This window comes from Manis javanica, chromosome 14 (genome assembly GCF_040802235.1).
Source record: "Manis javanica isolate MJ-LG chromosome 14, MJ_LKY, whole genome shotgun sequence".
Lineage (NCBI taxonomy): Eukaryota > Metazoa > Chordata > Mammalia > Pholidota > Manidae > Manis > Manis javanica.
The window spans coordinates 80291044-80303620 of NC_133169.1; the positions used below are offsets into that span (position 1 = coordinate 80291044).

At 54.5% G+C, this 12577-nt stretch overlaps 1 protein-coding gene, 1 long non-coding RNA gene and 1 pseudogene across 2 annotated transcripts; 1 reads left to right on the top strand and 2 right to left on the bottom strand.

Moving 5' to 3' along the window:
• Positions 1–346: 346 nt before the first annotated feature.
• On the bottom strand, positions 347–5471 carry LOC140845953 (protein Shroom1-like; annotated as a pseudogene).
• LOC140845954 (uncharacterized) lies at positions 4655–12577 on the top strand. Its single transcript, XR_012124870.1, has 2 exons — positions 4655–4779; positions 12269–12577. It is a non-coding gene; the product is annotated as an uncharacterized lncRNA (long non-coding RNA).
• Positions 6253–9354, bottom strand: LOC140846266 (uncharacterized). The gene is made up of 4 exons (XM_073222034.1): positions 9348–9354; positions 8851–9203; positions 8481–8642; positions 6253–6408 (listed from the first exon to the last, which is right to left on the bottom strand). The coding sequence occupies exons 1-4, from the start codon at positions 9352–9354 to the stop codon at positions 6256–6258; spliced, it is 675 nt and encodes a 224-aa protein (XP_073078135.1). The 3' UTR covers positions 6253–6255.

A 12577-nucleotide genomic window follows, 5' to 3' on the forward strand; every position in this document is an offset into this window, starting at 1 on the left:
GGAGTGTGGAAAGGAGACAAGTGGGGCAAGAGAAGGCAGAGGCACAATGGAAGGACGGGCACAGGAGGTATGGCCCTAATTTTGGGGTTTTCCCAGTCTGGCTGGGACCACCACAGAGGCCTCTTATTTCCCCATGGAACCACCCCCCACCTCCAGAACCAAAGTGCAGTTCAGTGGGACAACTGCTCCCCATGCTCATCCTGTACTGGGGGTACTTTGTCTGATGTATGCAATTTTCACTGGCCTAAAAGACCATGTTAAGTGTGTTTCTAAAAATATCACAATGGTTGAATGCAAAGTGGGGCTGTACAGGGCAAAAAGCAGAAATAAGAATAAATTCTATCCAGATCAGGTCTCCGAGTGAGCTGCCCAGCCAGGATGAGGGCCTTGGAGGGGAGGCCCCACCCACAGTGTTCAAAGGAGAGAAGCAAAGCATAATGTTAGAACCTGCAACTGCCTCAGCAGAAGCCCCATATGTTTTCTATAAAAAGGAACAATGTGAGCATTGTTCTGTGCTCAATAGTCCCACTGTTAGAACTAATGCTTTGGGTATGAATACGACCATTTTAAATTCCCAACCAGTTGCATTTACTGACAATACATTTCAGAAAACAAACCCAGAAGCAAGAGATTTCTCATTTTGGGGTCAGTTGGCTTTAAATACACATACACATGCCTTTTAATGTGACCGACTTCCAAAAATACACTGAACATTTGCATGAACAACGTTCTTGTCCCTAGACTTGCAGCTACAAACACTAAAGCAGATTTTCACATGCATATTTGAGAACTTAACATTGATTCTGTGTACACAGGGCTGATGCACAAATAAAGGAGAGTATGAGTCTTATGTTTATACCATTCCAGCCCCTAATTCCCGACTCCCAACCCTAGCCTGTCCCCAGATCAGCATCTCTAGCACACAAGTGGAGCTGCCACTCCGGGTTCTCATCCCCTGCATGGTAGGCCTCCAAGTCCCCTAAGCCTGAGCTTCAGCTCCCACCCCCAACTGCCTCCTCAAGCCTGGGGGACCCAGTGGGGTTTCCAAAGGAGAGTTGGATAAACTCTGTTTTCATAACATAATTGAAAGAGGAAGAAAGTTCTTTCTGGGTCTTGGAATGAATGTACTGGAACTTTGGAATGTACTGGAAAATCCAAGTGTACTGGACATTTGTCAGGGTTATTAGGCAGCAAAGTAACTGAACCTATTCTCTATCCCTGGAGTCTTGAAGGGAAGCAGTACCCTACTTCCACTGTGGGACTGTGGGCTTGGGTAAAAACAGCAAAGGAGAACTGGACTCAGCCAGCCAGGCCTAGGCTTCTGTTGTGTGACAGTCACTGAAACAGTTAGGAATTGGGGCATGGGGGCAGTAGCGTTGAGGGCCCAGCATCCCCCCGATTCCTCCTGTCTTCAGGCCTTTTCTCTCCAGTCTTCCTAGCAACTGCCGTCCCTCTTCTGCTCTAGGCAGGCCCGGTGCGGATCTATAGTTTGTAAACAAGATAGCTTCAGATCTTTTCACATCATTACTGAGAGAAGAAAAGGTCATTTTGCAACTTAAATTGAAATACAACTCTGCCTTCTTTCCCTCCAACCAACCCTGACCAGGCCTCTCATCACAAAAAGGGGAAATACTAGTTTTTAAATCCATAAATTAATTACCAAATAATCCATAAGACCCAGGTGGAGCCACAGGAGAACACCTGGAAGAAGCATTCTGGGAAGGCCCGGCCTGGGTCTTCTCCTTCCCCAAGGGAAAAGAGCGAGGAAACCGGGGGCTGTCCCAGTCATGTTGGTAAGAGGCAGGCGCCATGCTCCCCACCCCCACCCCGCCCCCACGGCCTGTAACTAGGTGAGGGGAGCTGGGGAGAGGGGAGGTTTATCGGAAGGGCGGGTTCCTGGGGGCCAGGTTGGCCTGCGGGGTGGGGGAGGATGGCCAAGGTTGCTCCTGACGGCGTCCAGTTGATCCTGAAGGACTCGGACCCGCTCGTCCAGGCTGCGCTGCTGGGCCAGGCCCGCGGCCTTGCCCGCCAGCAGGGCACTGTAGGCGTGCAGCTCTGCAGCTGACAGGGCCTGCATCAGCACCTCCCGCAGGGCCAGCTTGCACCGTGCCACGTGCCTCTTCAGCTCCTTGGCATCTTCCTGCTGCCACACCAGGAGCCCCAGTCGCTGCAGGAGAGAGGCCTGGAGCCACAGGGAGAGGGCACTGTGAGTGGGCCGAGGGTGCCAGCCAGAGCCGGCAGGCCCATCACCACCCTCTAACCCCTAGCCGGAACTAGTTACTTGTTCATCAGGGTCACAGTCTGCACCAGCCCTAGCCAGGGCACCGCGCACGCGGTCCAGGCGACTGCCAAGCAGCATAAGGAGGCCAAGCACCTGCTCTAGGTCAGCCATGAACCCGCTGAACCGCTCTAGCTCATGGGGTGCACAGGCCTGGCCCACTGCAGCCTTCAGAGCAGCCCCACGCCTGGCCCACTCCTGGGCCGCCCCCTGCAGCTGTTCCTGCTCAGCCTGAAGGACCTGCAGCATCTTTTGGAGGAGGTGAGCTAGCTCCACCTGCAGGGAGAACCGGGGTACTTAAAGCTGGGGCCAGGGCCCAGACTTACACAGACTCTGGGCTCTTGCCCCACCCAGCATCCAGCAGCCCTTCCACACTCAGTTTCTTGACTTGGATGCTGTTATTTGGCTCAGGGAGACCCTGGCCACATGGTTGGTCAGGCACAGGGTGGGTACTAAGGTTTTCAGGCCTTGTCTCCTCCTGAGAGGTTGGCAGGAGCTGGGTGGAGCTAAAGAGATAGCTGGGGACAAGGCCAGAGCTCCCTGGGTTGTCCTGCCCCAGACTGCAGGGACAATCCCGAGTCCCTGGTGACCCCCTCACTCACCCTGACTCGGAAGGACCAACAGCCTCCTCTCCAGTCTCCCCACAGTCGGGCCTCATTGCAGCTCTGACCTCAGTTAAAGGAATCAGCCCATCCAGAAGCCCCACAGGTGGCTCTGGGCTGGGATAGGAGTTAATAGTGTCACTCAGAGAGGGATCTAGTCTGGCCAGCTCCTGAACCAGTTCCTCGAGGTGTGGACTGGACCATGTTGACCTGGAACCAGGCTGGCCAGTGCCCCAAACTAGGGCAATGTGGGAGGGAGTCTCTGGGGAATCATTGCCTGGAGGTCCCAGGGTATCAACTGAGAAAGATTTGAAAGGCTCATTCTCTGCAGCTGTGTGGGGGTCAGTAGTTAGCAGTCCAGTGGGGTCAAAGGTTGGGATGTCACCATTTGCAGTTCCTGGGGGCCTATAGCAGGACCTGTACACACCCACAGAAACATCTATCCCCTGCCAGCAGTCGTCTATCGCTGCAATCTCTGGGTGCTCATTGAGGGAGTACTCTTGGGGGACTGCAGCATGGTCAGCTCGTAGCCCAAGCCAGCTCCATACTGCTGGTCAGAGGCATGTACACTGGAAGTGGAAGAGACATTGAATTAGAAAAAGCTCTGGCCAAGACAAGTGGCGGCTTCCAAGGGCCACCTGCCCCCACCCAGCCCACCTGGGTTCCCAGGCTTCACCTAGGAGAGAGTTCCCTGCCCTTCAGGCATTATGTAGACATGTGGAAAGGGAAGGTCTCACTCTGCTTGGAAGCAAGAGGGAACTCACTTGGTTGGGAGCCCTGGGGGCACATGAGAGTCTGGAAGTGACCTCATCCTGACCAGCGGGGCTTCTTCCAGGAAAACTTCATTATCAGGAAGGGATGGGAGCCAGGCAGACACCATATAGATCTCGGAGACCCTCTGCACACACGCAGGACTGCTCTGGAGGCCCTCTGCAGGACATGCCACTGCGGCTTCCTTCTGATTCAGGACTCTGGAAGCAGGGACCCCATACTGACCACAGTGACCAGGAAGGAAGCTCTTGGTGCTGCACCAGAGACAATAGGGTGTTGTGAGGGGAGTAGGGGATGTAGTTTGCAAAAGACAGTAAGGAAGCTCAAACTGAGGGTAGGTGGGAAGCCCTCTCCTTTCCTGCTGGGCAAGAGCTATGAAAGCTGCCTCCCAGTTTTCAGCCCCCCGAGTGGTCTCTCTCTCTCTCTCACCTGCAAAGTGTGGTCTTAAACAATGGTCTGGGGGTTTCTGCTCCTTGGGGAACAGCCTGGGGGAATGGCAAACGGATGAAATGTGGCTCAAGTTTTCAGTCTCCCAGATGCTCCCCACCCCAAGCCTGCTGCACCCTCTATCTTCCATACCTGGATAATGGGCATGCCCTCTCCTGGTCCTCCCCAGGGAGCCAAGACTTCACCTGAAGGGCTTCGACTCTGACTGCGGGGCCTGTAGGCAGCACTGAGCTTTAAGGACCCAGGATCTGGGTCTTCTATGCCAAGGGTCTGGGGCTCAGACAAACCTTCGAACTCGGCCAGTACTCCATGCTCCTGGGACCCCTGATGCTCCTGGGGCCTGGGACGGCAAGAGCTGGAGCAGGCCTCGCCGCCGCCTTCCCCGACCAACCCACCACCGCCCCGACCCACGCGATCCAGCCTCCCTGGCTCAGTGAAACACCACTTCCGCTGCTGCTTGGCGAGGTCTCCGCGCCCACCAGTTTGTGGCGCGGAAGCCCCAGAGCGCGCCGATTCCACTTCCCCGCCCGGGTGGCTGAGCGGTGCGGAGCGCGGGTGCGCCGCCGGGGGCCGTGCGGGTGCGGAGGGCCGCCGGCGGGCTGGCGGGCTCATGCGGAGCTGCTTGCGCTGGAAGGACGTCTCCCGGAGCACTCGCCGCTGCGCTCCCCGCAGCCGCTGGCGGTAGGCGGCCCCTGAGGCCGGGGGGCTGGGTGGCTCGGCGGCCCGCGCTGCAACCTCCGCCTCCGCGGTCAGCGCGTACAGCAGCGGGGTGGTCTGCCGGCTGAGCGGCCCGGGGGTCCCCCGGACTTCTGGGGGTCGCGGCCCACCACGTACCGCGGCTGCGGGGATGTGTGCAGGACAGCGGCGGGCGTGGCGGGGGCCGGGCCGCCCCACACCACGCGCACGTACTCCCAGTCGAGGTAAGGAAGGACGCCGGTCCCAGGCGACGGCGTGTGTGGCTCGGGACCTCCAGAGGCCGCGGAGAAGGAGCTGTAGGCCGAGTCAGCGCGTGCAGACAGCCGCCGCAGATCCAAGCTGTGAGTGGATGAGGCTGGGGAGGTGCGGACATCCCCAGGACCCAGGGCCTCCATGGGCAAATGCTGAGGCTGGCCAGCTCCGTGGGGCCCGGTGGAACACAGCACGAGGGTTAAGGAGCTCTGGGTGAGGCTCAGGACAGCCTGCTGGCTCCTCCAACCTGGACAGCCAGGTTGCTTACACATCCCCTCCCTCGGCACACAATCCTTAGGTCTGGCATTTCCCTCTAGGTCAGGGATGGCATAGGACCACCCAGCGAGCTTAGCTCAGGGACAGGAATTGGTGAGTAGCCCATTCTCCCCGCCTCCCCCACCCCACCCCCACCCCCAGGACTCTCCTGGGCTGAGGCCCTGACCTCTACCCTGGCTCCTCCTGGAGCACGGAGAGTGTACCCATGCTTCTTCCCTCCCAACCCTGTCCCACCCAGGCTTCTTCCTGGCTGCTTTCTTAGCCTCTCCCTGTGATCTTTCCCTGATAAACAATGGTCAAGAAGTTCTGAGGTCACAGGGGAGCCAAAAGAGGAGGCGGGAAGACCCAGACCCAGTGGCAGGGGCAGCTTCACAGCCTCCCGCTGTCCCTCTGTGCCTGTTATGTTCCAGGTGCTTTCTATAAATATTTATCTTGGTCCTCACAACTGCTATCTGCATTTCACAAATGTGGACACTGAGGTTCAGAGGGGGAAATGACTTGCCCAGGAACACACAGCTGGTAAGGGGCAAAGCCCTGCCTGGAAGCTGGGCCTGCCTCCAAGCTTACTGCAGCCAGAACCAACTTCCTAGAAGCAAACCCTGCTGAAGCCAGTTTACTTCTCTACCCAGATGCCTGCAGCCTCCAGCAAGGCCCAAACGCCACCGTGGGAAAGTAACCCCCACCTCCTTCAAAACACTGGCAGGTTCCAGAATATACGGCCTCTATTTCAGAGACTGCCTTTTGTCTAGGCCCACCCCCTTCTTCTTCCTGCTACTCTTGCTCCTCCTAGAGAGCAAGACTTAGAGATCTCACCTTCAGGGACCCCTGCAGTGCCCATCACAGCACTGGCCACCCTGCATTGTGATTGTTGGCTTGCTTGTGATCCCCTCTTCCCATTCCCGCCCCTGAGCTTCCTGAGGACACGCACTGCACTTACTCATCTCTGCAGCCTAGTGCCTGGCAAGCAGCAGGTGCTGAAGTATTTGTTGAATGGCGGACTTGCAGGGAGTAGACAGGGGTGGCTCTGGTGGAGAAGGAAGAGGGCTCTTTTGCTTCTGTCCACTCTTCTCTCCCTATTAGTCTTTTCTGGGGAGGTGAACAGGAGTGAGGCAGTTGCCACCAGGACACTGACCATATTGCTTGTGTATTAATAGGAACTCAAAGATCAGACAAGCACAGCTTAGAGGAGGACTGGCAAGAAACCAGTACCTTCCTAGTTCTGGGAGAGGAGCGAGAGGAGTTGGGTGGGTGTGGCTGGGTCACGGGTGAGAGAAGCTTTGCGTCTTGGGGACCTGGGTCTCCCTCTAGCCTATGTGCTTGCCTTCCCTGAACTGTTTGGCAGGGGATGCAGAGGAGGGTTAGCTGCAGCTGGGGTGGGAACTGAAAAAGCAGGCTCATGTGAGCCATCCAGACACTATTTGGAGCCCAGGATCACCCTCTATTCCCTTCCCTGAGGCCCCAGTACAGTTTGCTGCTCCAGGCAGGTAGGGAGTTAGGGGTGGGAGGATATAGCGTTTCCTAGAAGGCAGAGGTGTACCTGCAACATTTCTCAGCCAACCTGGGATCAGAACATTTTGGTGTCGACCACCTGGAGACATCTTTATGCCAACTAAGGCCAGCCCCATAGGTTGTCCTCACACTCGGGTTGGGGGACCTCTTTTGCAAAGTGTTTCCAGTCTCTGGACTTCAGGAAGATGAGAAGCTACTCTGCGTAGCAGCCCCTAGTGACTTCCTGTAGGAAACCCACCTTAGCTGCCCAGACACTAGCTCTCTCCTCCTGTCCTTCTGAGCCCAGCTTGGGAGCATTGCGTACCCTGGCTCAGGCCGCCCATGCCTGGCCCTGTTGGCTTGCTGCACCTAGAGTCACGGATGACTGTTCAAATAGCAAGATGTTTCCTCAGAAAAGGCCTCAAAAAATCTTATTTGTGAGTCACTGTGTCAACAAAGGACTCTGAGGTCAACAAATAAAAACAGCTTGAATGGATAATGAAAATGTGTATATCTATCTGTTTTCTTATTGACACTTACTTTTCTCAAGGATGCTTTTGCATTGGTGGCCCCAGTAGGCTGATACCGAGGTAGGATGCTTACTTGGTGCCCTTTGCAGAACCAGATGCACCAGGAAAGTCCAACTCCTTTAGTGTGTTTTGGGCCTCATTAAAAAGATCAAGGAGTTTTCACACTGTGATGCTGCAGGGAGCATAATGCAGTCCAGCCAACCCCTGTGGCTGGTGGTGGCCAAAACCCAGGTGTCTTAGCGTAAGGTTAGGCTCTGAGTGAGCTGGGCTGCAGAGCCAGTTCCTGCACACAACAGAGGTCCAGAAGCTGGAGCTCAAAGAGCTCTTCAGGCCTTTTGCCAAAGCTCGCCAGAGCAGGGAGGCCAGCATGGAATCCCTGCTAGACAATGACTGGGGTCGTGCTGTGTGTGTGTGTTGGGGGGCATCTGAGATATATTTGCCCCCTCAATGAAACAGCAAGAAAAGAAAAGGAGACAAAAATGACTCCAGAGTTCAGAGCTGGGGGCCAGGGAGTTGGAGGTGCCAGTTTCAGGAAGGAGGGAGCTCAGATGGGGACTGGTCAAGGGGCCCACTGCTCAACTGGTCTGGGGGCTGTGGGCTTGGCACTGCTTGTGGCAAGTCTGGCAGCAGCTGGGAATTTGGGATGTGGGTCTAGACCTCAGCAAAGAGGTTGGACCAAGTGGGTAAAACAACATCAAAGCAATGGGAGCATATCCAGGTAAGGCGACTAGGAAGGTGGACAGCCTCAAATGATCGGGAATAATCCTAAATTAAATCACACCTCTTTCAAAAGCCACCTCACATCCCACGTCACCCCACATCACAACTGTGGAGGGGTTGCCACCTCTCATGGATGGTCTTCCCTCAAGTTGGAGGCTTACTGTGGGGACGCTACCTGCACTGCAGTCTCCCCGCCACTCTAGAGTTCCTGGGCCCAGACCAGCATTTGGGGAAGTCCCGCGGCTCTCCAAGTACCCTCCGGGCGCCCCCGTTCTCCCGTCCTGTCACCGCTGGTCCCGCACCCCGTGCAGCATCACTCCAGCCCACATGCAGAGTGTCCAGAGGCTCTCGCTCTGTGCCGCGCGCGCAGAAAATTCGAGATGCTGGCCGCATATGTACGTGGGGAGGAGGACCACATACCTGGGACTTCAAGCTGAGAGGCAAGGCGGCCGAGGGAGGGGAGGGGCTCCGGCCTGGCCACCGCAGGAGGCGGCAGAGGCACGCGGGTCGGCGGGACAGCAGGGCCTGGGGCCGCCAGGAGGGCCGATGGCCGCGGCGCCGGGCACTTCTCGGCCTTTCGTGCTGGGTTCACCGTCGGGGAAAGAGGTGACAGTAGGGGACAGCGCGATGGGAGGGCCGAAGGGCGCGACCGGGGGGGGGCGCGTTGGGAGGTCGCCGGAGCGCCCCCCCGCAGCCCGGCCGTCCGGCGGGTCCCCGAGCCCTCTGGGAACGCAGGCCGCGACCCCGCTCGCGCGGCCCGCACTGCCAGGCGCCCCGCCTCGTCGCGTACCTGCGATCCCGGCCGGGACGCGCGGCGGGAAGCCCGGCGCCGAGCCGTGACATCAGGGCCCCGGGCTCCGGCGCCAGACCCCACCCGAGCCTCCGGCCGCCGCGGGGGGTAGGGGGGGCGCACGTCCAGTCCCGGGGGCGGGGGCGGCGGCGCTGCCAACGGCGGGCCCAGAGGTGGCCGCTCACCGGTTCCCCCGCCGGCACAGAGCTGTGGCTCCCGGCAGGGGGAGCGGGAGAGGATGGGGAGGAGGGCGGCCTCGGCCCCCCCGACCGCCTCCGGCGCCGGCCGGCCGCGCAAGTCCCCAGCGCAGGTGTCGGCCCGGACCCCGAGAGGCTCCAGACGGCCACCCCATTCTTTTCAAGCCTGGCCAAGGAAACAGACCCTCCTGATACCTCTGCCCCCCTTGACCAGCTCTCCCTCTAGCTGCTCCGTTTCCAAAACTCTTCCAACCCTTGCACTCCCATTTTTGAGGCCTCTCTTTCCATCCCTCTCCCTACCCTGCATAGTCTAGGCCCTTCGGACCAGCCACCTGACCCAGGGAGCCGGGTGGGAAGGGGAGGGCGCTGTTGGGTGTTCATTCCAGCTGCTTTCACGAGGCTCTTGGGTGCTGGACGAATGCGTATCTGCTATGGCTTGGAGAGGGTTCTCTTCCGCCTTAGAGTTTGGCTCTGTCTTCCTGGCATTTGGGGATCTTCAGAACTCAAAGAGTGCTCTGAATTCACCTACGACGGTGCTTTCCTCTCTGCCGTGTCCTCAGCCTCCTGGACCCCACTTCCCAAAACTCTATCCTATGAGTCCTGGCTAGTTCTCTGCTGATGGTGTGGGATGCCCTCACTCTCCCGTAGAATCAGCATGCCTGGGAGCAGGGACCGTGTCCCCCACCTTGGCATCCTTGGCTGATGAGGTTTGCTGGGACAATAAGCAGGGCCCAGAACTGAGGTGGGTGTCAGGGCTGCCAGTTTCTGGGGACACTGAGAGCCTAGGAAACTCTGTCTCCTTGGATCCTCAGGGGATGGAGACAGTGGGTACCTGAGCCTGGCTTCTGATTGGTGCCCGACTGGCTCTGTTACTTCTTCAAACACATGGGGACCCAGGCATCAGCTTCAGCTGGAGCCCAGGCTCTGGACTCTAAGACAATAGCTCAGCATCTCCTGGCTTTCAAAGCCTACCCTTTAAGATCCTAATCCACATGATTGGTCTCACAATACCAGGAACACAACGCAGCAACCAAGAAGCCAATTCAAAATTGCTCAAGTTTTTAATTTATATTTAAACTTTTATATTAAAAAAACATATTTCTTGAAAACCATGAAGCAGACACAGGGTCTTATCAATTCATATTAACCTACTCCGCCTTCCTGCCCTGTTACTGCCTGTACATACACTATACAAACTCTCTACCTAATTTTCAGAAAACTGAAATCCCGCCCACCCTCGTCTCTCCTCGCCTCCTCTCTTGAGAAAGAGAAAAGCAGCCCCTGACATCTGGAAGTTGGCCCGTACTATCAGCTAGACCTCGGTGTTGCTAGGAGCTGACCTGACATCCATAGCCAAGGCCTTGGAGTTCTCCTGTTGCGCACAAACAATTCCATGGGACATTACATCAGACAAGCGCAGCTGCAAGGATGCTGGACCGTGCTTGCAAAAATAAGACCACTCTGTAATCATATTTTGCCAGGAGCCATGCTACACAAGCTGTGTAGCGAAGCTCAAGCTGGAAGAACACCCCCACAAAGCAGGGGCTTTCACAGCTGGCTCCCCCTATTACCCACCTTGATTTTGCTTTTTCTATTATACTATTGGCTTTGCTTTTACCTGCATTTTTTGCTAAGGGTTAACTAACCTTTGCTGAGCAGTGTGGAAAGGATGAGAACATAAGTTTCCCAGGAGCTTTTCAGGACAGTGCTCCTGAAGAATGGAACACCCAGGGGCCCAATGGCGATCTTGGCATAAAGTACCGAAACCTACTGTTAGTCAGTCAAACATTGACCACCCCATTTCCACTGAGATTACCCCCCTTTTTTATTATTACAATGCTAGTGACACTAGTGATGGAAAGTTTTCTAGAAATAGAGTTATGAGAGAATGTTGAATAGAGTAACCCCGTCTGACACATCTTCTCATGTTTTCTTCCCTCTGCTACTTCTATAGTTTTTTTTTCTTCTATCCTAATTACAGTCATTTACTGGACTTTGTGCCTTATATGTGAGATTACCAAATACCATAATTTTCCAGGAAGTAAAGATACCTCAAGACAAGTGCTGGGCATAGAAGCCATGGAGCATAAATCTGCAAAGAAGTGAAAAAATAACCTTTTCAAATATTACTTCTCTCTCACTTACCAGCTTTACATCTCCCTGTATGGCCCCGTAAGATGGCTGGTTAGCCAGAGACTGGTAAGATTCCTCAAGGGAGGAACAACCTAAGACAGGCACAGTCGCAGGGGGGCCATCAGGTGAGAAAATGGGGGCCAACAGAGGTGAGGCTTAGAACCTCAGCCCCCCAGTTCTGAGAGAAATTGTCTACACCCGTGGATATTTAGTTGCCCTTGTTCAGCTTGGATTAATATGTGGTCTGTAGGCACAAACCTGATCATCTACACCTGCCTTCTTAGTTCTAAATCATGCTTTCTATCTGTATCTTGCATCTACCTACCACATCAACATTTTATTAGAATCACATATAAAGTATAAAAATCAAATGAATAATCATACATGATATTTGATGTGATTGTTTATGGTTTAAGGTTTGTAGTTAAAACAGAAACAGTTTCTATGATATGAATGCCCTTGCATTGTTCACCATGTAAGAACTTGTTTAGTCCCTGCAGTAGTGGAGTCATGGAGACCTGTGTAGCATATGTCAGGGAGATTTTGGTATCCACACAGAAGAAAGAGAAATGTAGATAAGAAGGGGAAATTTAGTTTGCTGCCTACTGTGACCTATAAAGGGGTATAAGGTAAAGATAGATTGATTATAAATTCATTAAAGCTGCTAAGAATATTTTTGTGGGAAAGAATCCTAGCTAACTGTGGCACTAGGTGACCTGTATTTCACCCTGAGCTGATAGACTCCATAGTTGCTGCTACATACTGCACGCTCCTACGGTCACATGCACTACTTAGAAACTGCATTGCATAGAAACTTTAAACACAATAGAGTCCATGTTGATAGGAAAAGTTTCGGTCAAGGAACAGAAAAACAATCACCTATCTAACACTTGACCAACCATGAATAGATTAGAAAGAAAAAGAAAGGAAAAGCTTGCCTATACCTATTAATCAACTGCCTATATCAATTAATCTACAGAACAATAAAAAATAATCATATCCTTGTGAAAAATGGTATAAATAAAGCTGTCATCGGTACTTTGTCGAAAGACCACCTCCATCTGACTCCACGTCCTGTCTCTCCACAGGTCGACTCCGTCCTGCACTTTCGGGCATCCCACCCCTACGCTGGAGCTGGACTCCCACGATTTTGAACACAAACCATGAACATTGTCCAAGTCACAGAAATGACCAAACATCTTGCTTGCTGTCCTGGCTAACTTGAGAGACTACTGTTTCTGTACCAATTGCAGCATTAGCTTTGCTCTTTTTAAATAAGATGTATTAATATAACCAATCATAGAATCACACTTGCTTCCCGATGGCATCAAACACCAAGAAAAGTCCTTCTCACTCTCTCCAAAGTCACTAACACAGGCCCAAATCTTCTAAGTCCT

Bases quoted from the DNA above. Each gene is read 5' to 3' on its own strand.
- LOC140846266 (XM_073222034.1), bottom strand. The intron at 8,643-8,850 runs GTACGCGACGAG...CGGTGAACCCAG, and splicing joins CGTCCCGGCCGGGATCGCAG to CACGAAAGGCCGAGAAGTGC. The intron at 6,409-8,480 runs GTATGTGGTCCT...TCACCTCCCCAG, and splicing joins CTCTCAGCTTGAAGTCCCAG to AAAAGACTAATAGGGAGAGA.